Source organism: Cebus imitator, unplaced genomic scaffold, assembly GCF_001604975.1.
Source record: "Cebus imitator isolate Cc_AM_T3 unplaced genomic scaffold, Cebus_imitator-1.0 Scaffold950, whole genome shotgun sequence".
Classification (NCBI taxonomy): Eukaryota; Metazoa; Chordata; class Mammalia; order Primates; family Cebidae; genus Cebus; species Cebus imitator.
The window spans coordinates 33,078-60,751 of record NW_016108265.1 but is presented as its reverse complement, the minus strand read 5'-3'; the positions used below and the strand labels follow the sequence as shown (position 1 = coordinate 60,751).

At 38.7% G+C, this 27,674-nt stretch overlaps 1 protein-coding gene across 1 annotated transcript in view; it reads right to left on the bottom strand.

The window, feature by feature from the left end:
* LOC108298397 (target of Nesh-SH3-like) overlaps positions 1-27,674 on the bottom strand; it is an 83,568-nt gene that overhangs the window by 23,283 nt on the left and 32,611 nt on the right. Inside the window, exons 15-20 of the mRNA XM_037735769.1 lie at positions 24,380-24,445; positions 22,641-22,715; positions 8,267-8,344; positions 6,495-6,587; positions 3,594-3,722; positions 3,005-3,073 (exon numbers count right to left, since the gene is read on the bottom strand). Of these exons, the coding sequence (XP_037591697.1) occupies positions 3,005-3,073; positions 3,594-3,722; positions 6,495-6,587; positions 8,267-8,344; positions 22,641-22,715; positions 24,380-24,445 (510 nt within the window). The remainder of the gene's footprint in view (positions 1-3,004; positions 3,074-3,593; positions 3,723-6,494; positions 6,588-8,266; positions 8,345-22,640; positions 22,716-24,379; positions 24,446-27,674) is intronic.

The following is a 27,674-nucleotide window of genomic DNA, read 5'->3' as shown; positions in this document are numbered from 1 at the left end:
ATCAAATTTCTAGAGATGAAAGCTACAAGACAGAAGATGCAAAATACATGGGACAGAATTAATACCTATAGGATACTGCAGAATAAATGATTAGTGAACTCGAAGACATAGCAATAAAAACTATCCAAAAAGATGGAGAGGAGATACAGATGAAAAGCAATGAACATCACTGAAATGTAAGACAATTTCTGGAGGTCTCATGTACATGTAATTGGAGCACCTGAGGTAAAGAAGGGGTGGGCAGAAAAAATAATTTAAGAAATAATGATCCCAAATATTCCAAATATAAGACTTTTAAAACCCATACATCCAAAAAGCTCAAAGATACCTAGGAACAACAAAAATGTAGAAAACTCTATGCCGATCATAATCAAGTTTCCCAAAACTAGTGAGAAAGAGAAAGTCCTTAAAGGAGGCAGAAAAAAAAAGGACATGTTATATACAGAACAACAAAGATAGGATTATGGCAGATTTCTTATTAGAACGCAAGTGAGAGGCATTGGAACAGCACCTTCAAATACTGAAATAAAAGACATCATTTAGAATTTAACAACTAGTGAAAATATCTTAAAAGCAAAACACTTTTTCCAGACATACGAAATCTGTAAGAATTTATTTACTAGCAGACCCACACTAAAAGAAATATTAAAGGAAGTCTTTCAGATGGGAAGGAAACGATGCTGAGAGATATGGAGGCACCAAAGGGATGAAAAACACAGTGACAGTAAACGCATAGTAACATGCACAGTATTTTTCTTATTATTTCTCTCTAAAAGATAGTTTACGGTTTGAACATAAAAACACCTTACTGTAATGTATATAACAGTAAAAGTAAAATGTATGACAATAATAATTCAAAGGCCAAGAGGGGGTAAAGCTCTGCTAGTGTGAGATTCTTATATGTGAAGTTGTACATTATCACGGGAATCAGGTTGTGATAAATTAAAGATACATACTATAAACCCCAAAGCAACCATTATAAAAGTAGAGTACAGTTACAGCTAGTAAGACAACAAAAAAGATTAAATGAAATTGTAACATACTCAACCTAAAAGAAGACTGACAAGCGGGAAAAAAGGAACAGATAATACATGGGTAAAATAGAAAGCAAATAGCAAGATGAAGCTTTAAACGTACCAGTGTCAGGAGCCATATTAAATGTAAGGTTGTACATACCCAAAATAAAATGCAGGCTGGGCGTGGTGGCTCATGCCTGTAATCTCAGCACTTTGGGAGGCTGAGGTGGGTGGATCAATGGCGGTCAGGAGTTTGAGATCAGCCTGACCAACATGGTGAAACCCTGTCCCTACTAAAAATACAAAAAGACAGGCTGGGCATGGTGTCAGGCACCTGTAGTCTCACCTGCTTGGGAGGCTGAGGCAGGAGAATCACTTGAGCCCAGGAGGCGGAGATTGCAGTGAGTCGAGATTGCACCACTGCACTCCAACCTTGGCAACCGAGTGAAATTCCAACCTGCCCTGACCACCGGAAAAAAAAAAAAAAAACTAATCTGAATAGCTCTATACCTATTAAAGAAAGTGAATTCTATTAAAATTGATATACTGAGCTTCATTAAATTAGAAGACACGCACTGGGAAAAAATATTTTCAAAGTTTGTATCTAAAAAAGTTCTTATAATACAGATTATCAAAATTCAACATAAGTAAACAAGCAACTCCATTTTTTAAAATGGGCCAAAAAATTGGAAATAGCTTAAAAAGATATATAGATGGCAAATAAGCACATAAGATATTCAATGTTATTAATCATTAGGCAGTTGCAAATTAAAACCATAATCAGATACCATTACGCACCTATTTAAATGGCTAAAATAAAAAAGACTGACCAGACCAAATGTTGGTGAGGATTTGGAGGCACTAGAACTCTCATCTCTGCTGACAGAAAGGTAAAACAGTACAACTGCTTTGGAAAACGGTCTCTTAAAATGTTACATACACATTCCTATGTCACTTAACCACACCCCTCCTAGGTATTTGTCCAAAGGAGTGAAAACATATGTCTTTTCAAAGACATATATGTGAATGGTCATAACACCTTTATCAGTAATGTAAAAAAAAAATAGCAATGCCACAAACAGGTTTACTAAAGAAACAAATTATTGACTATCCATATAATACTAGTCAGCAATAAAAAGGAATGGACTATTGAGGTACATGCAGCAACATAGATGAATCCAAATATTTATGCTGAAGCTTGACAACAAGAGTTCATACTGTATGTTTTCATTTATATAGAATTTCATAAAGTACACACTAATCTGTAATATGGCAGGCCTGTTGTCACCTAAGAACTGGGGCTTGAGTGGGAGGAAAAAGAGAAAGGGATTGCAAAGATACATGATGAAACTTTTGGAAGTTGTGTATGTGTTAATTATCTTGACTGTGATGATGGTCTCATGGGTGTATACATATGTTAAAATTCATCAAATGTTACATTTCAGAAAAAAACTACAAATGCAAATACTGGGCTTTATATCATATTATATCTCTCCTACTGTAGTAGATTGTTGTTCAAAACTATTCTTTATGTCCATAGGAGTATTCTTCCCCAATCCTTGATTTGAGCTTGGCTATGTGACATTTTTTGGCCAATGGATATTGATAAGTGTGATGCAAAAAGGAGCTTTAAATGTGGTTTTGCATTTGGACACCCTTTTCTTAATTTTGCATTGTCATGAAAATGGCTTCTCCTGGATCACTGTTGGTTATTCATCATCCTGGGCATCAGAGTAAACACATGTGGGGTGGACCTGAGTCCAACCTACAAGAGGCCCAGCTGTACCTGCTGCTACAAACAGAACCACTAAGCTAAACACATCCTAGATCAGGCCGTCAGCTAGCTGATTTGCAGACACATGAAAAATAAACCCTTAGTATTATAGTAGGCTACTAAGATTTGTGGTTTGTTACACAGCAATAACTGACTGATACACCTACCAAAGATAGCCTTGTCAAATGTGAGATTCACAGCCAATCATACGTACCTTTGAATCTGGGCTTCCCAAGAGGATCGGTTTCTCTTGTCGGGCTTGAGCTAAAGTCAGTTATATTTTCTGAGAATGGAAGATAATGAACAATTTTGGCAAAAGATAAAAAACTTCACAATACAAGGAAAAGTTGTAGATTAAAGATAATATTTCTTGTAAACGGCTTGCAGTTTTGATTTTTTAAAATTAGACATATTCATCCACAATATAAGGCCTTTAGTTGTGTCCTGCTGCGATGTGTTCTATAGTGTGGGTAATGAATTAAAATTTATAACCAAGTGGTTAATATGTACTGATAAATTAAGATATGTGTAGCTGGTAATGACATGATTTAGTAGTAGCATTAGGCAGTCTAGATCTTTATGAACCAAAGTTAGGCAATTTCTTCTATGTCTGCTAAGGGAAGGATAATACTCTATAAGGAAGTGTTGAAAATAAGTATAATTTTCAAATTAAAAGAACCATATTAATCATAAAATGGAGTAAAATAGAAGACCCTGAACTGAGACTCCCCCGTCCCCACTCCAATTAAAATCTTTTGCACCTCACAGCTAAGCATCCAGTGAGAACGGACTGCCATACGAACCCAGTTCTTCTTCAGAGGCAGGAACTGTTGGTTGCTTTGTATCTGTGGCTATTCTGTCCCAGGGAGTTCCCGTAGGTCTGACTGTCGACCTCAGGGGTGATATAGTTATTGGGCCTGATGAAGTGATTCCTGTAATGTAGAGCCAAAGTAGTCAAGCTTTATAGGAACACTGCCAAACTTCCTATAAACATTTATTTATTCAGTAAATGTTTTCAAGCACTAACCATGTGGCTTGGCACTACAGGCCAGCCTTGGAGAGAAAACAAAACCTAATGCTTGATGGAGATAGATGTATGAGCCAAGTATATCAAAGCATTATAGGTATTATGAAAAAGTACTGGATAACATCACAGAGGGGTGTGTAGGAAGACGGAGTGGTTATGTTTATGAGGAAAGACAGAGGGTTGTCGGGTTGGAGGGGCAGAGAAGCCTAAACAGGTAACTTGAAGGGGTTCAGTAACAGCTGAGCGTGGAGGGGGAAGGAAGGGCAGATCACAAAAGAAGCTGAATACCAGGGATTTGGATGTTGTTTTTAGGGACTGAGGCAGTTGTGTAGGTGAGAGAAAGGAAGGTGAACAAGCGAAAGCAGTGGAACTGGATGGAAGGGGTGAACATGAGAGCCGTCAGGGAGACTCAGTGGCAGGCACGGAAGACAGCTAGAGAAGAAGGAAAAAAGATTCCCAGGGTTAACATCCGTGATTCTGACCCAGTGGCCAGTATGGTGCTACCCTGATTATTACATTCAACAGTGACTCCTCCACTCTTAAAACACTTAAAACTGGATCCATCCCAAGGTCCAGCAAGTCTGGTGTTTAGAGAGTGGAAAGGAGACTAGATTGAATTTTATGTTCCACCTGGGAGGAGTCACTCTTGGGCAATAGAGTCAAGGGATACAAGCCTGGCCCAGGGACTGTGGCCCAGCTTGGAATCACTGCTGAGAGGTCAGATGGGCCTCTGGTCTGGCCTCCAGGGATGCATGTTCCTGACCCTAGTGGGTGTGGGTCAGAGTAACAGGGCAAGCGAAACTCAAGGGAAGTTGCAATGCAATCCACAAGGGCGTTTCAGACTTGGCAGAGTCAACGGGAAATGCTGGTGTGGCGAAGCCTGGGTAGATCTGGAGATTGAGGGCAAGTGGCAGATGCCACATGGCAGTCCCAGACTCTGCTCACAGGCATATGTGGGAGAGCCTCAGAGGACTCCAGGACATTGGGCTGGAATTCAAGGTGCACTTTCTGTGATGCTAATCAGGCCAAATCTGTACCAGAGCCCTCAAGTCCTGTCTGGCTCCTCAGTACAGCCATTTCCCTTGCGTTAGAGGTGAACAGCAGAGGGTGAGGGGTGGAGAGCGGGGACTAGGGTTCATCTCGGAGGTAAACTGTGTTTATAGTTCTTCTTCAGGCTGGGTGGATTGTACCAAAGCTACTTTTACTGACTGGAGAGAACAAGGGTTTACATGGCAGGCACCAAGGCCACCAAACCTTCGGAAGGCACATAGCCTCACAGCATGGCTCTAGAGGGGCCCCCAAGTGGCACACTCAGGCATCAGCCTGTGGCTCATCCAGTCTCATCTGCAAGCTGCTGGAGCTCAGTCACAGCTGCCCCAGGTTCCAATGCAAGAAATGCCCCAGCTTACTAGGAAGCCCAGTCTCCTAGCAAGGCCACGTCCCTGGACCTTGACTCAGAAAGGCCCCGGAGGCATGGATAAGAGGCTGCTTTCTCCTTCAGCGCATGGGAAAATGGCCTAGATTTCGCTGTGCACAAGGGACATCGTACAAGCTCCACTACAATATCCTCCTCTCATCCCGTGAAAAGAGTGACATCCATCCCTTTCACGTCAGTCTTCATCCGTTTCGTCTTTCACAGCTGTTTTAACACTTTTATCCTGATTCCACCTACAAGATACTTAGGAAGTAGTGCTTTGGAGAGAGGGAGGAAAGATGGGGAACATGCTGTGATATGTTGGCAGGTCCTGGGTGAAGGGCCTTGAATATGAGGTAAAGCTTCCCTCTGAACTGGGTCAATTTTTTCATTCATTTATTCACTTTGTTATTACTTATCAAATATTCTCTATGCGCTAAGCACTGGATTTGGTTGTGGGAATTCAGAGAGAATATACCAAGGATTTTGTCATCACAGAGCTCATAGTCTAGTAGAGGGAGAGAAGTATGCAAACAAATAGGTCTGAAACGATTTTTTCTTTGCTCTAACGGAGGTGTATGTCAAGGACAAGAACAGAGAAACAGCAGCGCTAAGACTACCTTGGGAAGTTAGGGAAGGATTTTAAAGAAAAGGATGAAGTGTGAGTATCACAAGCCTGGGAGGGGTCATTCTATGGGGAGGAGCAACGTGTGTGCCCAGGCGTGGAGGTAAGAGGCAGCCTGCCTCCAAAACATATTCCTGTCTTGTTGCACAGGCTAGGCCTTTCAGTCACCCTGAATATTTTTGTCCCAAATCTTGCCCTGAGCACCATCATACTAGGACTGGCATGAGGGCTGTTCGATAGGAGAGCTTTCAGTGAGACATATAGGATTTTATTTCAGGAGACAGAATGATAAGTCAATGACAAGTCATCACATCTGTTATTCCTGGGGCCTAGGCAATGTACAGCATCTTGTCCAAAATAATCTATTTGTTGAAGGGTCTGAGTCAGCTTCCACCTAGGCTCTAAGCACTCAGACATCTGAGAAGCAAACTTGCCTAGATGCAGACGGATGCTTTCCTTCTTTCAGTCCAGGAGTCAGGTTCTAAGTCCTGAAAGCTGTCATTTACAGTGTCTAGTCTTCAGGACCAACACAAACGTGTCGCATACATCAATGGCATGCCTGTTGCCAGCATGCCAAGAAAAGCTTATGTTGGCTAGGAAAACTATGGCAGGAGAAGGAAGGTACATGAGTAACGTACCTGAACTTCCCGGCTTTCCAGTGACATTATTTGGCGGTAAAGGTTTTCTTCGTGGGGGAGTAGGTCTGGGTGGCAAGGGTGGGCGGCGAGTCCCTGGGATTGTGGATAAGAGATTGCATTTTAGATAAAGCCATCATAAATATTCACTATCAAAAAAAAAAAAACCCACAGGGTTTTTAAAAATAAAAAAGTTGGATAATTAGCAGTTGGATGACAGGGAACAGATTCTGTAGAAAAGTGCACACAAATAATATATTCTGATACTCCTATAAATTAATGTTGGTAATGCACCCATGGACAATGAAGCACTTTAGCATTTCGAAAACATGTCCTCGTAATACACGAATATACAGTTGGGTCCTTCATATCTTTGGGTTTCCCATCACTTAATCCAAACAAATATGGTTGGAAAAAATGTTTAAAACCACAATAAAAATAACAATACAACAACAGCAAAACACAAAATACAGTATAATAACAAGTATTTATATTGCATTAGGTATTATAAATAATCTAGGGATGATTTAAAGCTTATGGGAAGATGTGCATGGGTTATATGCAAATACCGTATCATTTTATATAAGGGATTTGAGTGTCCTCAGATTTTAGTATCTGAGTGGAACCAATCCCTCAGGGATACCAAGAGATGACTGTATATAGGTGTATCTACTTTTTGAAAGGCTGTATACACATACAGAATTTAACATCTTTCAATTTCCATATAGACTTAACAGTAGCACTTCTGAACTTCATTATCCCCAGTTGCCTTTTATTTTAAGGCTGCAATTTCTTATGCCATTTTAGTTTTAAATTGTTAAAGCATAAAATTTCTCCTTTTGTGGGTGTTTTACCCCATTCTCAGCTCTATTATGTAATTATAATTAAACAAAAACCTTTAGAACTTCTCAAAGACTACATCAAGGTAACCCTGATGGCTGAAACAACAAATCTGTACTTGTGGGGAGCAGGCTCACTGTGACCAGTTGTGGCAGCTGTGTGCCACACAAAGACACTTGGCCTGGGAGGTGTAAGTGGGAGACAAAGTTTAGCACCTGCTCCGCTCACCCACTAATGAGTTCTCATGTGAGGCTGCCAGCCCAGAGGAAGGGCATGGTTTTTTCGCTGTCTGCCTAAAGGGTGGGGTAAACAGGCACCTTTTTATAATTTGCAGAAAGGTTGGCAAGGTCAAAGATGCCTGGAGAAGTCCACCTTAACCCTCATTTTAAGTCTTGTGCTATAGTTTAAAAATTTATGTCTTTTTTGGCATAATATACGTTGGTTTTAAAATCTTCAAGAAAAATTGTCAATCCAGGAAAATGCTTTGTTTACTAGTAAGACACACACTCTGTGTGTGTGTGTGTGTGTGTGTGTGTGTGTGTGTGTGTTCAGGGGTGTACTGGTGGTTGACATTAATAAAACCTTATTCAATGCAAAGGTATTCCGAGTCACCAGATTTGTACTTTTGGCCTGTTACATAAAGCATACTCTTAAATCATGAACATAAGTCATCTCAGGCAAAAGTATGTTATAATAAATTACACAAGATCAAAACTTTGTAAGTTCCTATTAATATTTAATTTGTGCACAGGGCACTTTTAATTCCTCAAAAGACAGTATTCCAAATGTTTTCCTGTCAATAACCATGCACACAGTGGTTCTGATAGTTTGGGGTATGTGTGGACGTGGCTGTTTTTGTCACAAGAAAGGACACTGCAGTTACCATCCAAATTTCAGAGCTCAGCCATCATAAAAGTCAGCATCTTATTCCTTACCTGGCTTCTTCGTGGGGTGGGTCGAGTCCACCGATACATTTCTAACAGCACCTGGGGGCTTGGGTGCTGGCTTCATCTCTATGAGCAGAGATAACGAAAGGGAATAATCAGATAGCAAAAATGTCCCGTGGAAACCTGGTAGAGTTGTCAGTAATAATGTACATTCTTTGTAGAGCAGGGGCATTGGTGTTTTTATGCCAGAACATTTTAATGGGCTTCTACTATCTGGCTATAGAAAAATATCAAACTAGAGTTTAGTTTTTATAGATATAGATATATATTTTATATATATCTATATAAAAATATAGATATATAGAAAATATCTATATCTATATATAGAAATATATATTATATAGAAAATATCTATATATATCTATATCTATAAAAATATATATATTTTATAGATATATTTTTATAGATATTTTTCTATAGCCAGATAGAAACCCATTAAAATGAAATGCTAATTCTGCAAAGAAAACATCACAACTAATTTTGATACTCACTAGTTGTGATGTTTTCTCTGTAGAATTAGCATTTCACTGTAAATTGCAGTTTTGCCCAGATCTTCCATGAAACTCATCCTCAGTGCCTTCCTGGGTGGTATTCCTCACCAGGTGGAATTTCATTTATGGTACTTGGCCACCTTTTGTCAATATTCATCAGTATATTTTGTAGTTTAAAAAAGTTGTTTTTCTTTCAATCCCTTTATGCCCATTAAAAAAAAAAGAATTCCAATGTGTTTGGGTTTATACTTAACGAAATAACTTTAAAATTATTCCTGAAGTGGCATTAGCTATCAGGCTGTTGAGGCCACAAATGATCTTTGGGGATTTGTAACTTAGCCCTGGTAAAGCCTATACTTCTAAATTACTGTTTGAAAGAAACTGATTTGAAAATCACTTTGTGTGACATTTTGTCTCCTAAGCCCCTCAATAATCTAGTGGTTATTACTAGCCATTTGCCTAAATATCCAAGCTTGGACTTTGGGTAGCAATCCCAAAGGGAACTAATTAAGTTTTTGTCTTATTTTTAAAAATAGTCTTTTATATTATAAAATAATCTTTCTTTGTTTGGCTGACAGTCTTCATTATAAAAGAATACAGACATTTTTAGAATTTCAACAATAAAAAATAATGTCCTGTCCTAAAAAAGAATTCAAGCCAATTTGAGGCTACAATTTACATTTAAAAAAAAATAGGAATGAAATGTTTAAATTAATATACTAGTTAGTACATTTACGATGACAATAACCCTGTTTTGAAGACTCACTGTGTTCCAGAAGCTGTTTGGGGACATTATATACGCAATTTGATTTAATGTGTTGGCAGATAGATTAAATATATAACAGAAGGTTTGCCTCTCAAAAATCAGATGACATTTTCACGTTCATTTATCAAATTCAGGAGATGAACCTACTATTGCAATCCCACACCCTCTGCAGCTTAAGAAATAAAATATGTAAAACCATGGAGAAATTACATATGGAATCATCAATTAAAGCTTGCTTATTGTAGTAGGAAAAAAATGTTTCTGGGGGCAGTGACTTTTGTGACTAATTCCATAGGCAGGCCACAAGCAAATGGTTCGAGTCTTCCTCCTGTGTTCCACTATCAGTGGTCATGGGGCGAAGGACATGGCTCGTTTGAGTGGTTACTCTGTGAATGGCATACGGAATTGAAGAATACCTGCATGTGTGTCACTGGGGTAACTTGGCTTGCTGAGGTTTGATTTACCACTATTTCTCCAGGGTAACAAAAAGTTTAATATACTCTAGAAGGCTAGTAGGCTGTTGTCTCGAGGAGATCCTCTTTACAGCCCTTTTCCAAAATCTTCCTGCCCTTGAAAAACAAAGTATCTTTGATCCAATACTGTGCAAGTGCCTTACTATTCATGACTTGATGTAATCCCTTACCACCCTTTGTGTGTGAGACACGATCCACGTCCCACAGACGAGAAAACCCAAGGCAAGGGGAATTTAGCAACTTGCCCAAGGTCTCACCACTAGGAAGCAGTAGGATTCAGGCCTACACATGCCAGACCCAAAGTCTGTCTCTTCAGCACTAAGAGGCAAAGCACAGAGTACTGCACAAAGAACACTTACTGTGTTCCTCTGATCGTGTGAGACACGATCCACGTCCCACAGACGAGAAAACCCAAGGCAAGGGGAATTTAGCAACTTGCCCAAGGTCTCACCACTAGGAAGCAGTAGGATTCAGGCCTACACATGCCAGACCCAAAGTCTGTCTCTTCAGCACTAAGAGGCAAAGCACAGAGTACTGCACAAAGAACACTTACTGTGTTCCTCTGATCATTTTCTTCCTGCTATTCCTCACAGTCACTCTGAGTAATATATTCCTAGAGCCCTCTACTCTGTCTCTTGGGTGTCTTGAGCTGCCACCACTGTGTGAGGGCTCAATGGCCATAGCTGGCAAGCATGTGCCATCCAGCCATGCTACGGGTGAATGGGACTCAGAAAACGGTCCAAGGCTGACAGCAGTTGCTGACCAGGCATATGCAAATCCACCAAGTCACAGAGGCCAGTAGGTTAGAAATCTAGGAGCTCTGAAGAGAATCCAAATTTTGCAGGGTTACATTATATGTAGGAGCAAAGATAAAAATTCCCTTGCCCTCTCTTTTTTTTTTCCAGGGAGAATCTGGAAGAAAAGAGCCATTTTCTATGTAGGTGGAGACAGAGGCATCATATTCTTAGGACCTTTAAGATGTAAGTTCACAAATCAGAGAATCAGCTGTGAAACTAGACCTTCTCCAGCCTATATAAATGGAAGGAAGCCAGTGGTGCCTGAAAGCACTGGGAAGGGCCATGCAAAAGGCAGCTGAGTGGCTCAGTGGGAAGATCTGGGGACAGGAGACTGGGCTTTTGTTCTGGACTTGCTCTCCTGCACCTAGCTGCAGTTTGGGCATTTCACCGGGGCCAGAACCAGAGACACTAGTGAACGTCTCTTGCCCTGAGTCAGAGGAGAGCAAATGAAGGCCAAAGGTAGCAGAGAGGCAATGGGAAGAGAAAGGAGAAAATCAGTGAAAGAAAGGAGAAAATCAGTAAGAGATACAGCAGAGAACGACTCCACAAGAATTGGCACCCAATCAGACAGCTCAAGCTGTGACCCAACTTCTTTTTCCCTCAGGCAGGATTAATCAACAATCTTCTAACGGGCAGAGTCAGCTCTATAAGCACCAAGACTTGAGCCTCTGAATGAGCCCCCAACTGCCATATGGGAGTCCTCCAAAAACTCTGGATTTACATATTTCACCCCTCAGTAATTTATCATCCAAAATGAAGTAACAATCTGGGTATTTTTAACCATGGTAACAAAAACTTTGCAAACAAACAGAGTAAATGGGAAGTCAGTTCTTAAATGTACCAGTGACTTCATTCCATGTGACCAAAAAGGGGTGATATTTATGGATGATTGGTTTCTGCACTCTTGTCCCAAATCTTAACACCTGGCTAAAAAGCCGGGGCGGGGAGCCAGCAGGCTGGAAGATTTAGTTACAGCCCAGAAAAACACATTCCTCAGCCTGAGGGGACTGGATTCTCGTGCAGCGCACTCACTGGGGGCAGTAAATCGTGGTTCCCTCATTAGGGTGTAGAGAATGGAGCCTAGGTTTCAGGTATTTAACAACATCTGCCAAACCATACGTGCCAAGGCGGTTTCAGAATTACGCTTTGCCTGGTACCAAAGTGGCTTTCAATAAATGTTGGTTGAATGAAAAAATAGCTGCACAGGTTCTCTCAGGGAGAAAGATTGTCTAGCACTGGGACTGGCAAACTTTTTCAGTACTTGCTTTCACAGCACAATGGCATAATTAAATATTTGTGAAAGAGACAGTATGGTCCACAGAGTTGAAAATATTTATCCTTTACAGAAACAGTCTGCCAACCCCATACGAGACAATATTTTAACCTTTAAGTGCCATACCGTCTGTCACAACAATTCAATTCTACCATTACACTGTATACGTACCTTTGTACACAGTACACATTGTGTGTGAAAGGTAGATGTATTCCAATAAAATTTTATTTACAGAAACAGGCAATGGGCCAGATTTGGCTTGTGGGGCTGTAGTTTGCACAATTCCTTGGCCTAGTGTATGCATGGCTTGTTGCATACCTGTAGGCAGGTCTCAAGGAGATTTTAATAGATAGGACACATCAGCTAAGCTGGGACACATCTCTGGAAAGCAGAATGCTAGAAAAATTACCCACTTTAGATCTCAGTCTCGACAGGCTACTTTCCAACCTTGGGGTACAGCAATAACTATCTACACATACATGTATAAAATACACATACATCAGGGAAAATATCTATAATGATGTTGTGAAATAAGAAATAAAACACCGGGTTCAAGATATTCCTGAGGGTTATGGAATCACAAGATTTTTATAGAGACCTCAACAATCAAAGGTCTACAGTCTTGAAGCCTCAGAATCAGTTTTTCTTTTTTTAAGTCTTCCAAGGGCACAACCTTAGTTGGTCTAAGACCATAAAGAACACGTCCTATAGGACTACAAATTAAAACCATAATGAGATACCATCTTATTCCTGCAAGAATGGACATTATCAAAAAGTCAAAAAACAATAGATGATGGCGTGGATGTGGGGAAAAGGGATCACTTGTACATTGCCAGGAGAATGTAAATTAGTACAACCTCTATGGAAGGCAGCTTGGAGATTCCTTAAAGAACTAATAGTAGAGCTACCATTCGATCCAGCAATCCTACTACGGACATCTACTTAAAGGAAAGTAATGCATTACATGAAAGACACATGCACATGTATGTTTATTGCAGCACAATTCACAATTGCAAACATAGGGAACCAACTTAAATGCCCACTGACTAATGAGTGGATAAAGAAAATATTTGGCATGTATACACCATGGAATACTACCCAGTGATAAAAAAGGAACATGATCGTGTCTTTTGCAGCAGTTTGGATGGATCTACAGGACATTATTCTAAGTGAAGTAATTCAGGAGTGGAAAACCAAAAATTGTGTGTTCTCACTTAAAAGTGGGAGGTAAGCTACAAGTGCATAAAGGCATGCAGAGTGATATAATAGACTTTAGAGACTCTGAGGGGGAGGGGGAGAGGAGGCTAGGGAGAAAAAAAACTGTAACATGCTAGGTATAGTAGACACTATTCAGGTGATCAGTACACCAAAATCTCAAATTCACCACTATATAATCAGCCATGTAACAAAAAAAGCCATTCGTGTTTATCCAGGTAACAAAAAACCCAAAAGGTGTTGAAATAAAATTTTTTAAAAATACAATTAAAAAGAATATGTCCTACAGATTGCAAACACTTCATCAACTAATTTTTTAAAATGTGAAATATCTGAGTTAAAAACTTTAGCAAGAAAAACTGTAGGAAAATATATGTGAGATGGATAATAAAGATAAATATTCTAAGTAAGATGTCAAAGCCGAACATGAAAGTAGTTAACACAAAAATGATGCATTAAAAGAGTCAACAGAGGCTGAAAGTGAGTGTGGATGAGACAGAGAAGAAAATAAACTTATGTGAACAGCTGCACTGCTGTAAAGAAGTCTGATTAAAACTAAGCAGAATCAAAGGAAGGTGGACTCAGGTAAGTCCGAAACCTGGACAGGAGAGATTTTTTTAAACGTTTTTTCCTCACCAATTTCTTCTTTTCTATTTTTTTAAATATATATATTTTATTATACTTTAGGTTCTGGGGTACATGTGCAAAACATGCAGAATTGTTGCACAGATACATACAGGCAATGTGGTTTGCTGTCTCCATCCCCGTGTCACCTATATCTGGCATTTCGCCCCATGTTATCCCTCTCCAACCTCCCTACCCCCTGCTGTCCCTCCCCTATTTCCCCCAATAGACCACAGTGTGTGATGCTTCCCTCCCTGTGTCCATGTGTTCTCATTGTTCAACACCTGCCTATGAATGAGAACATGCGGTGTTTCGTTTTCTGTTTTAGTGTCAGTTTGCTGAGAATGATGGCTTCCAGATTCATCCACGTCCCTACAAAGGACACGAACTCATTGTTTTTTATGGCTGCATAGTATTCCATAGTGTATATGTGCCACATTTTCCCTGTCCAGTCTATCATTGCTGGGCATTTGGGTTGGTTCCAGGTCTTTGCTTTTGTAAACAGTGCTGCAATGAACATAAGTGTGCATATTTCTTTATAATAGAAAGATTTATAATCCTTTGGCTATATACTGAGTAATGGGATTTCTGGGTCAAATGGAATTTCTATTTCTAGGACCTTGAGGAATCACCACACTGTCTTCCACAATGGTCGAATTAATTTACACTCCCACCAACAGTGTAAAAGTGTTCCTATTTCTCCACATCCTCTCCAGAATCTGTTGTCTCCAGAGTTTTTAATGATTGCCATTCTAACTGGCATGAGATGGTATCTCAACATGGTTTTGATTTGCATTTCTCAAATGACCCGTGATGATGAGCATTTTTTCATGTTTGTTGGCCTCATGAATGTATTCTTTTGAAAAGTGTCTGTTCATATTCTTTGCCCACTTTTGAATGGATTTTTTTTTTCTTGTAAATCTGTTTTAGTTCTTTGTAGATTCTGGATATTAGCTCTTTGTCAGATGGGTAGATTGCAAAAATTTTTTCCCATTCTCTTGGTTGCTGGTTCACTCTAAGGACCGTTTCTTTTGCCGTACAGAAGGTCTGGAGTTTAATTAGATCCCATTTGTCTATTTTGGTTTTTGTTGCCAATGCTTTTGGTGTTTTAGTCATGAAGTCGTGGCCTATTACCTATGTCCTGAATGGTTTTGCCTAGGTTTTCTTCTAGGGTTTTTATGGTATTAGGCCTTATGTTTAGGTATTTAATCCATTTGGAGTTAAATTTGATGTAAGGTGTCAGGTGTCAGGTATAAGGTGTCAGAAAGGGGTCCAGTTGCTATTGGCTAGCCAGTTTTCACAACACCATTTATTAAACAGGGAATCCTTTCCCCATTGCTTGTTTTTGTCAGGTTTGTTAAAGATCAGATGGTTGTAGATGTGTGGCATTGCCTCTGAGGCCCCTGTTCTGTTCCATTGGTCTATATCTTTGTTTTGGTATTGGTACCATGCTGTTTTCATTACTGTAACCTTGTAATATAGTTTGAAGTCAGATAGAGTGATACCTCTGGCTTTGTTCTTTTTGCTTAGAATTGTCTTGGCTATGTGGGCTCTCTCTTGGTTCCATATGAAGTTTAAAGTGTTTTTTTCCAGTTCTGTGAAGAGAGTCACAGGTAGCTTTATAGAGATAGCACTGAATCTATAAATTGCTTTGGGCAGTATAGCCATTTTCACAATACTGATTCTTCCTAACCATGAGCATGTAATGTTTCTCCATCTGTTTGTGTCTTCTCTTATTTCCTTGAGCAGTGGTTTGTAGTTCTCCTTGAAGAGGTCCTTTACGTTCCTTGTTAGTTGTATTCCTAGGTATGTTATTTTCTTTGTAGCACCTGTGAATGGCAGTTCGTGCTTGATTTGGCTCTCTTTAAGTCTCTTATTGGTATACAGGAATGCTTGTGATTTTTGCACATTGATTTTTTATCCTGAGACTTTGCTGAAGTTGCTTATCAGCTTTAGACTTCAGGCTGAGATGATGGAGTCTTCTAAATATACAATCATGTCATCTGCAAATAGAGACAATTTGACTTCCTCCTTTCCTAAGTGAATACATTTTATTTCTTTTTCTTTCCTGATTGCTCTGGCTAGAACTTCTAATACTATATTGAATAGGAGTGGTGAGAGAGGGCATCCTTGTCTAGTGCTAGATTTAAAAGGGAATGCTTCCAGATTTTGCCCATTCAGTGTGATATTGGCTGTGGGTTTGTCATAAATAGCTTTTATTATTTTGAGATACGTTCTGTTGATACCTAGTTTTAAGAGTTTTTAGCATAAAGGGCTGTTGAATTTTGTCGAAGGCCTTCTCTGCATCTGTTGAGATAATCATGTAGTTTTTGTCTATGGTTCTGTTTACGTGGTGGATTATGTTTATAGACTTGCATATGTTGAACCAACCTTGCATCCCAGGATGGAGCCTACATGATCATGATGCATAGCCTTTTGATGGGCTGTTGCAATTGGTTGGCCAGTTTTTATCGAATATTTTTGCATCTATGTTCATCGTGGATATTGGCCTGAAGTATTCTTTTTTTGTTGAGTCTCTGCCAGGTTTTGGTATCAGGATGATGTTGGTCTCATAAAATGATTTGGGAAGGATTCCCTCTTTTCGGATTCCTTGGAATAGTTTCAGAAGGAGTGGTACCAGCTCCTCTTTGTATGTATGGTAGAATTCAGCTGTGAACCCATCTGGACCTGGACTTTTCTTGGTTGTTAGGCTATTAATTGCTCCCTCAACTTCAGCCCTTGTTAATGGTCTATTCAGGGTTTCAACTTCTTCCTAATGTAGGCTTGGGAGGGTGCAAGTGTTCAGGAATTTATTAATTTCTTCCAGGTTTACTGGCTTATGAGCATACAGTTGTTTGTACTACTCTCTGATGGTAGTTTGTATTTCTGTGGAATTGGTAGTGATGTCCCGTTTATCGTTTTTTATTGAATCTATTTGATTTTTTTCTCTTTTCTTATTAACCTGGCTAGCAGTCTATTTTGTTGATCTTTTCAAAAAAACAGCTCCTGGATTTATTGATTTTTTGTGTCTCTATTTCCTTCAGTTCTGCTCTGATCTCAGTTATTTCTTGTCTTCTGCTAGCTTTTGAGGTTTTTTTTTTTTTCCTTGCTCCTCTAGCTCTTTCAATTTTCAGGATGGGGTGTCCATTTTAGATCTTTCCTTGCTTCTCATGTGGGCATTTATTGCTATAAATTTCTCTGCAGACACTCCTTTATATGTGTCCCAGAGCATCTGATATGTTGTGTCTTTGTTCTCATTGGTTTCGAAAAACATCTTTATTTCTGCCTTCATCATTTATCCAGTCAACATTGAAGAGCCAGCTGTTCAGTTTCTATGAAGTTGTGCAGTTCTGAGTGAGTTTCTTAATCCTGAGATCTAATTTGATTGCACTGTGGTCTGAAAGACTGTTTTATGATTTCCGTTCTTTTGCATTTGCCGAAGAATGATTTACTTTCAATCATGTGGTCAATTTTAGAGTAGGTGCAATGTGGTGCTGAGGAGAATGTATATTCTGTGAATTTGAAGTGGAGAGTTCTGTAGATGTCTATTAGGTTTGCTTAGCCCAGATCTGAGTTCAAGTCCTTCATATCCTTGTTAATTTTCTGTCTTGTTGATCTAATATTGACAGTGGAGTGTTAAAGTCTCCCACTATTATTGTGTAGGAGTCTAAGTCTCTTTGTAGGTCATTAAGAACTTGCTTTATGTATCTGGGTGCTCCTGTATTAGGATCGTTAGCTCTTCTTGTTGCATTGATCCTTTTACCATTATGTAATGCCCTTCTTTGTCTGTTTTGATCTTTGTTGGTTTAAAGTCTATTTTATCAGAGACTAGGGTTGTAACTTCTGCTTTTTTTTGCTCTCCGTTTTCTTGGTAAATCTTTCTCCATCCCTTTATTTTGAGCCTATGTGTATCCTTGCATGTGAGGTGGGTTTGCTGGATACAGCACACCGATGGGTTTTGACTTTTTATCCAATTTGCTCTTCTGTGTCTTCTGATTGGCGCATTTAGCCCATTTACATTTAAAGTTAATATTTTTATGTGTGAATTTGATCCTGCCATTTGGATGCTAGCTGGTTGTTTTGCCCATTAGGTGATGCAGTTTCTTTATTGTGTCGATGCTCTTTACCATTTGGTATGTTTTTGGAGTGGCTGGTACTGGTTGTTCTTTTCAGGAGCTCTTGTAAGACAGGCCTGGTGGTGACAAAATCTCTCAGCAATTGTTTGTTGTAAAGGAATTTATTTCTCCTTCTCTTATGAAGCTTTCTTTGGCTGGATGTGAAATTCTAGGTTGAAAGTTCTTTTCTTTAAGGATGTTGAATATTGGCCCCCACTCTCTTCTGGCTTGTAGGGTTTCTGCCAAGAGATCCACTGAGTCTGATGGGCTTCCCTCTTTGGGTAACCTGACCTTTCTCTCTGGCTGCCCTTAGCATTTTTTCCTTCATTTCAGCCCTGGTGAATCTTACAATTATGTGCCTTGTGGTTGCCCTTCTCAAGGAGTATCTTTGTGGTGTTCTCTGTATTTCCTGGACTTGAATGTTGGCCTGCCTTGCTAGGTTGGGGAAGTTCTCCTGGATAATATCCTGAAGAGTGTTTTCCAGCTTGGATTCATTCTCTCCTTCACATTCAGGTACACCTATCAAACGTAGATTAGTTCCGTTCACATAATCCCATATTTCTTGTAGGCTTTGTTCATTTCTTTTTACTCTTTTTATTATAATCTTGCCTTCTCGTTTTATTTCATTGAGTTGATCTTCAATCTCTGATATCCTTTCTTCTGCTTGGTCGATTCGGCTATTGAAACTTGTGTATGCTTTGCGAAGTTCTCGTGTTGTGTTTTTCAGCTCCATTAAGTCATTTGTATTCTTCCCTAAGCTGTTTATTCTCATTAGCATTTCATCAAACCTTTTTTCAAGGGTCTTAGTTTCTTTGCATTGGGTTAGAACATGTTCTTTTAGCTCAGAGAAGTTTGTTATTACCCACTTCTGAGGCCTGTTTCTGTCAGTTCCTTAGATTCATTCTCCATCGAGCTTTGTTCCTTTGCTGGTGATGAGTTATGATCCCTTGTAGGAGGACAGGCATTCTGGTTTTGGGTGTTTTCATCCTTTTTGCGCTGCTTTCTTACCATCTTTGTGGATTTATTTACCTACGGTCTTTGTAGTTGGTGACTTTTGGATTGGGTCTCTGCGTGGATGTCCTTTTTGTTTATGATGAAGTTATTTCTTTCTGTTTTTTAGTTTTCCTTCTAAGAGTCAGGCCCCTCTGCTGTAGGACTGCTGGAGGTCCACTCCAGATCCTGCCTGCCTGGGTATCACCTGCGGCAGTTGTAAAACAGTAAGGGTTGCTGCCAGTTTCTTCTTCTGTTATCTTTGTCCCAGAAGGATACGTGCCATGTGTCAGCATGAGCTCTCCTTTATGAGGTGACTCTTTGGATATACAGGGGTCAGGGAGCTGCTTAAGGAGACAGTCTGTCCCTTATAGGAGCTCAAGTGCTGAGCTGTGAACTCCATTGTTCTGTTCAGAGCTGCTGGGCATTTACGTTTAATACTGCTGCAGCGGAACTCTGAACCACCTTTTTTTCCCAGGTGCTTTGTCCTGGGAAGGTGGGGCTTTATTTATAAGCTCCTGACATGCTGCTGCCTTTTTTCAGAGATTTCCTGCCCATCAAGGAGGTAGCCTAGTCACAGTCTGCCAGCAGAGGAGTTGCTGAGCTGCCTTGGCTCTGCCCAGCTGCTGTGTGTACTTCCTTCCGGTTTTTTTTTTATAGTGGTATAGTTAGAACTGCCTCAGTAATGGTGGACTGCCTCGGTAGTGGCGGACTGCCTCGGTAGTGGTGGACTGCCTTAGTAATGGCGGATGTCCTTCCCCCAACAGAGCTGGACCATCCCGGGTACAGCTGCCCTTGCTGTGAAATTCTCAATCCAGAGAGTTTCAGATTGCTAGTCTTTGTGGGGGTGGGACCCACCGAGTCAGATCTCCTGGCTCCCTGTTTCACCCCCCTCTTTTTTCAGTTGAATGGGCAGCTCTGTCTCCCAGGTGTTCCAGGAGCCAGGTGAAATGGCCGCCCATATTTGTGTGAGTTTTTGTGTGGGGACCCACTGTGCCAGCTGAAACAGCAGTCCTGGAAACTTGTGGTGCTTTTCAGCCTGGGAATCTCCTGGTCTGTGGGCAGTAATAACTCATTTGGAAATGTGGTGTTCACTCACCCTCTGTGGTGTTCTCTCTGGGAACTGCATTCCAGAGCTGTTCCTATTTGGCCGTCTTGCAAACTCTTGAATCCCTGGCAGCCACTATTCTGTTTTTTATGTTGTCTCAGATGGTTAATAGAAATTATTGTAGTTTTCACAGTGAAAGTTCTTTCAGAAATTTTTCTTTGGCATAACATTTGATTCCAGGATGAATTTTGAAGAAATGTCACTCCTTCTCGCTGGACTTGGGGTAGCATGTCCTGATTCCGCCCTCTCCCACGGACCTGCACACTCCTGGCTTGGCCTCTCCCCCACGCAGGCCCACCAATTTCATAAAATAGTAATCTCTAGGCAAATATCTGAGAGCTGTTGTTTTCCTTAATAATACACTACATAGATAATCGTGTTATTTATAATATCTGAATTTTATTTTACTACTTTTGTTGCCTACTGCATTGGCTAAACATTCACTACTATATTCAATGGAAGTGGTAAAAATAGAAATCCCTGCTATATTCTTCATCTTAAGAGAAAAGTGTTTAGTCTTTCAGCATTAAGTATAGTGTTAGTTGCAGCTTTTTCTAGTCCATTGTCTTAACCACTTGGCCACAACTACTGCTGGTGTGAAATCTGGTAGTTATAGCTTTTTCACAGATGCCCTTTATCAGATTGAGGAAACTTCCTTTTATTCCTTATTTCTTGAGAGCTTTCATTAGGGATGAATTTAAAATTTTGTCTAGGTTGTTTTGTGCATCTACTTGAATAATCATATGATTTTTCTTCTTTATTCTGTTAATATGGTGAATTACAGTAATTTGTTTGAATGTTGAGCCAACCTTGCATTCCTGGGATGACTTCCATCTGGTTTCTATGAATTATTGTGGATGACATGGAGATGTACTTCCCATGTCTGCATTCAGTGCTCTCTAGTAGAAACCTACTCTGAGGGAGATGATAGCTGGATGCTGTCTGCTGACCTCACTCCCTGGAGGTGGGCAGCAAGTCCCTTCCTTGACAGGGGATCACAATTGACAAACAAAAGAAAACAGACCAGGAACTAAAAATTTTGGTTGGAGAGGGAGGTGAAATAAAGAAAGAGAAAACTGTGAATTCAGCTTTGTCTACCTGTGCCCACTAGCCCAATATCTCCCAGCAACTGACAAATTAAATTGAAAACACTCTGATATATTATTCCTGCAAAGTTAAGTTGGATAAAGTTGACTTTACAAGAATGTAATAGATATCTGTTTGTAACACAAGTGGGCTTTGGAAAAATATTTATATGTTGATAAGCTAAAATATAATAATAGTTTGTTTCTCTGAGAGATGATTGCATGTTCCTATTAAGAATCAATATTACAGTGAAGGTTAATAGCTTTTAAGTGTGATCACAGCTACTTTACTTGTCTTTCATTTGCTTGGTTGATATCTAAGTGCTTTCTTTTATTTTTACTTAGGCAACTTCCAAGGAACTGCTTGAATATTAAACAATTTTTACCTGCCTTCCTCTCAAAAGAATCTGAGAGAAGGTGGTGCTGTTTACAACCAATCTGAAAAATTATGCACAATTGAATCCCACTGTTGGGAAGAATAGAAGGAGTAGCTGAGCTCAGATAGATATTGGAATGCTTTCTTGCGTTTCGTGAGTCACAAATTTATAGTGTTGGCCTCATCATTTGGTTTGAAGATAAATGAATTCCTAGAAATTCAGAGTGTAATAATCAAGTACAAAAAGCACATTCTTAAAGTTAAATAATTTTTAGACTAAATATCTCTACCTCTTTTTCATTGGAGAACTATCATGGGTTAATCAGATATATATGCATTAAAAATACTATTTTTTTTAACCTATGTGAACACAAGAGTTATACTACTAAAAACATTTAAAAGGAATGATACAATTCTATGTTAAGGCATCTAAATAACTACCATTCACACAAGGAGTAAATTGGGTGTTTGAACATTTATTAGATCAGTATCCTAGTTTTTCCAGCATGATACTTACTCCCATAGATCTGACTAGATAAGAGCTATGAATGACTTTGAAAGCATTAATGACTGTAACCAGCATAATCAAATGCAAACTGCTCTGATTAAATATTTCTTGTTTGAATTTCATTTTCCAGATTGCTAACAGATGCATTTATTCAAAAAATGTTTAATGGTACTTGTTAAATTATAAACTTAAAAACCAACTAATTATAGTTCAGGGACCAGTCTGTGTATAAAAACTATTTTGAAATTAGGGGAAATAGCTATTTTTAGTGTTTTTACTCAATTTATAATTAGGATCGTTTCAAGAAGATTATATACAGTCGCTAGAAGACTAGGTTTAGAAAAGTGAAAAAGTCTTCACTATTTTTAGAGACATTTGAAGTTTTGATTTGGAATGAGCTATAATTTTCAGTTATATTTTCACTAAGAACTTCAAAAACTGGTAAAAAGGAAATTAAAACGTGACTTCAACAAAATCATGAAAATTGAGTAATGCTTATAGTTTTGACAGGATAAAAAGGAAACTCATTTGTGATTCTTACCTGTTTCCACTCCATTCCCACTGGGCATCCCACTGGGTTTAGGTCTAGTAGGTCTTGCAGTTGTCGTATTCAAAACTAAAATAAAGTGGTATATAAATAGTTCATTTTCTTATTGAAAGTTTGCAGCCAAGAGAAACAAAATTTCTCAGAGAATTGAAAGTCATTTAACTAGGCAATAAAAAAGATGACTTACCAAAAAATATTATTCAGATTATAGAAACCACTTTCTTGTATAAAAATAATGGACCTGAATTTCAAAATAGAGACCTGAATTTGTACTCTGAGATGATCACTGGGCTTCAATACTTGACTTGAAAAAGTAACTGGCAAGGGAATTTATAATCTGAAGTGGGAAATATCTCGCTTCATTTATAAGCATTAGCTACGTTCCAAAATGGAACTGAAGAAAGATCAGGACTACATATGCCTAATGAAAAACAAAATCTGAAGTGTATTTGTCAAGGCCTCCATTCATAAGTTGGAGTCTTTCCTTTCATGGGAATCTCTAGGTCCAGAGGTTTCATTATACTAGTCCTTTCACAAAGTCCATTGTCAAACACAGAACTTGATGAAACCATTTCACTTTCTCTCCTGCTCGGGAGAAAGTCATAGCCTTACAAAAGCCTTAAGAAGTGACCAATTTTATAATCCACTTAGAAAACTCTTTAAGGAAGAACACTAAGTGTATTGTGCTTATGCGAGAAGCCCTGGAGCCATACTGCTCATCTTTGATCCACTTTCTAGTTCCTCTGTTTCTCAGCTTCCTCAACTGTACCTCACAGGACACACGGCCAGTGCTCGGTCATTAGTAGCCATGATTGTTACTGCTTACTTTTTAGAAATGTTTAATATAACCAGTCTCACATTAAGCTCTTAACACCTACCATGACACACAAGTCACAGGGAGATACACGTGGTTATGAAAGATTTCTGTGCCTAATTACCTTTAGAAGTTGGAAAATTATAAAAAAAAATACATGGAATCTCCATAAACAAAAGTATATAAAATTATTGTTCTAAAGATGCATTCACCAAGAACATTCATTTGTAAGCAGGTTTCATCATTTGGAACTTTAAGACTCCTTAGAATCACAAAGAAAAAGAAAATAAAATACCAGGGTTTGGTTCAACTTGTGTCTCAGCATTAAGAGTGATTTCCATGAATGAAACCCCTCCAAGTTAACATTTTTCTGAACAAGCTCCAGTGAGGGAGATTTTAGGACCTTTGGAAAATTCAGTAAATTTAACATATTTTCCAATATATGATTGTAACTTTATTTTTGCTGTTTAGAACTTGTGATATTTTTATTCTCTGAAGGAATCAAGTAAAAATGTTCACCCAGAGCAAGAACTTTCCATGCTGAAAAGAGACCCTCTTTTATTAAGACAGAAAGAATATCTGAAAGTAAGTATTAAATAATATAATGTTGTAGCTAACTCTACACTATCTCTATAACTGTCATGGAAAATTGTCCAACACTATTTTAAAAATACGTTTATGTCAGTAAAGTTTCATAGTGATCTCTGCATCTGATTATCCTTAAAATCCTTAGTCTAGTCTTACCACATTTCTGGATTCATCAGTACGTTTCCAGTTATCCACATGGATCAGAGTCTCTCTGTATGTCTCTATTGCAATGTAAGGATATGTAGTCCCCTTTGGCATATTTGGCTGTTTCAATCCATTTCATATCTTCCCCTGCCTGCTGATTATTTAAGTAATCAGAGAAACAACTTACCAGGTCTGATGTGTGGCTTGTCAGATATTCTGGGCCTCACAGGAGTAGTATAAAATCTGTGTGGTGCTGAAAGAGAGGAACACTTTATATTTAATAAGCAACAGACCAAAGCCTCCTGAATGGAGATTTAGCATCCCAGGGACCAACAACTCATACACTTTGCATGGAAGTAGAAAGAAGTTTCAGAAAATTCCCATTATGCATTATAGACTTCATGCTAAAGGAAAACAAAAGAAAACATACATGACTGAAAATTAAAGATGCACATAGAGGTAGTTCATTTGTAAGCTGTGTTAAGGATTAGTCATCATTTTGTCCTTATTCTTCAAGAGCATACATTTTACCAGATGGTTGCTTAACGTGATAAACACATAAGACGTTCATCTGCCTGTTCATCTGTCCATCCATCCATTCATCTAACCTCTCAGTAAAAAGTCATTGTGAAATATTAGTTTGCTAAAGAAGTCAAACAATCTTAAAGGTAAAAAGAGAAATGAATGTTTAGGTAGGTAAAGAAGAAAGAACAGGCGTATGTGGTCTCTATCAAATTGTCTTTGCTCATGAACCTGAAATGAGTAAGTATTCATTCAGTGCCATCCAAAATGCTGTGGAAATGACAGAAAATGACATCTGGTGCCCTGCCTATCAAAAGAGGGCAAGGAAGGAGCAAGAACTCAGATAAACCCTGGCACCTACCCTTGTTACTCTCTGGCCCCGTCATCCAGGACCTGCAAGGAAAGGCCTCCTAAGACTTGCTAAACGAGTAAGTGACCATCGGATGCAGGCAAACTTATGAGAACCTGCTGAAATATTAATGCATCCTAAGGTTTTAACGTAGGCATTTATTCTGGAATTCATCCATTCCACGCCACTCTCCCCTGTCCCCACCTCCCCATCAGATACTTCCTCCTGCCACCAGCTTTCTTGGTAACCTTTTTGGAAAACATTTTTCTTGCAAACTATGCAAGTAGATTACATCGTTTTAATGATTTTTTGTTCACATATTCAGTGGATATTTATATAGCCATAAATCAGCAATGCCTTGCCTACTAAGTTAAAAAAGTATGCCTGTGAAATAGGTTATAATGTAGCTCATTTATAAACATCCAATGTAAAGACTCTGATGAGCAAAATTTTGCCATACTTCAAGCCGACAGCAGTGGACACATACTGAAATTCTCTGTACGTTTAGTTTGGGCCTTCCCAAGTGTAATAACCAGAGTGAACAGAGGAACTGATGCTATAAAAATTAATTCTCACAGACCCTAAAGGGCCTGATGATTATTTGCAATTTTTTTCTTTCAAGTTTGAGATGGTGGGATTCTCTGTTAATTTAACCTATTTCAGCTTTCCATGGAAATCCCTCTGAATGTTAAGTTGCTTCTGCTTAAAACAAAATAAGAATCATAGTTCTTGTCTCATGCTAGAATATATGTAAGTTTTAGGACTTTGGACAGGAAAGAGATTGACCGTAGACCACAGAAATAATCGGCACTACACGATTTCAAAGCCACTGTATCTGAATTTTTGTTTTAGCTTTCCCCATAGTCTTCATTTAAATATAGAATTTTTTAATAAAAGAGCTGAAATATAATTTGAATTCAGGTTATAAGTTACTCATAAAGCTCATCACCAAACAATACATAGCCTTGAGAAAACTGCTGTAAGGTTTCAATTTTATTTTATTTTATTTCTATTTTTTATTTTATTTTTGAGACAGAGTCTCACTCTGTTGCCAGGTGCCAGGCTGGAGTGCAGTGGCATGAGCTCGGCTCACTGCAGCCTCCGCCTCCTGAGTTCAAGCTATTCTCCTGCCTCAGCCTCCCGAGTAGCTGGGACTACAGGCGCGCGCCACCACGCCCAGCTATTTTTTTTTTTTTTTAGTAGAGGCGGGGTTTCACCATGTTGGCCAGGATGGTCTCAATCTCTTGACCTCGTGATCCGCCCGCCTCCGTCCCTCAAAGTGCTGGGATTACAGGTGTGAGCCACCGCCCCCGGCAAGGGTTTCAATTTTAAACATAGAAAAAGAGCTAAGGATATAAGAAAAAAGTCAACATATACAAACATGTTAAGACAATTTATATAATGATATGAGATGATGGATAGACTCCCAATAACCAGTCAAATTTATATTTAATACAATATTTTGAAGGAATTTGATTTAAATTCCACATATACTAGTAATGGTGACACAATATTCTCTTTAACGTAAGAAAAGGCAAAAAAAAAAAAAAACATAATTAACAAGAACAAAAAAAAAAAAAAAAAAAAAAAAAAAAGGAAAGAACAGGCCTATGAGCTTTTATTTTCATTCTATAATCCTTAAATCTCTAAAAAGCTGAAATATTTCTCATTTGGCAACACAACCTGTGTGGAATGAGAGTATTTATCCTGCTTGTTGTAAATATTTACATATTTTGTGGTAAAAACAGTTTGATTATGAGAATCCAGCTATCTTCTCTTAAACCAGAAATTAAAGAGATTTGCAAAAACATAAAATAATAAACATACAGAAATCAGGGTGGAATAGGGATGTCTCACGACTGACATCTGTTCATTGTTGAGGCTGGTCATAGAGACGTGATAGGGCTGTCATTATATTATGCTTCAGATTTCTATGCATAATTATAATAGCAAATAAAATTTTACTGAATAAAAGTTTAAAACATGAAAGTTAAACCAAACAAACAAGAAAGATTTAGAAAATTTAAAGGAACTGCCCTTTACCATAGAGAGTCTTTCTTCATCATGTTTACTTGAAATAAATATTGCCCCAGTGACACAACATGTACTTTAAAATTAGATTTCTTTTATTATCATTTCCTCTCATTATCAAACTTCTCCCACCAGCTTTCCCCCTCAAATTAGAACTCATAATGGGCAACATACACTTATTTGTCTTCTAACTCCCTAAATGTTTGCTTTTGTTTTTCTGTCTTACTTTTGGCTTTCTACCATCTGATAGAAGCAGAATGGGCAAAGGAGTCATTAAAACATGAACAACAACAAAGCATTAGAAGTCCACAAGCGTTATAACCTGAGTAGGATAACGGGATAGAAAAGTATAAACAGGAAAAGCATTTTGAGTGCATTGAGATGAGATGGGGCTTTGTGTAGGTGAGTTCATTTTCCCCAAAGTAGAAAATCACAGAGAAGAAATAAAAAATAGGAAATCACTTCCCTGGATGTTAGATATTATCTTAATTTTGAAGAGTGACTTTTCTTGTTCATAGCTTTTTTTCTTACCCGCAATATTAACGTGTTTCATCAAATGGGGGAGATGGGAGATGGGAGA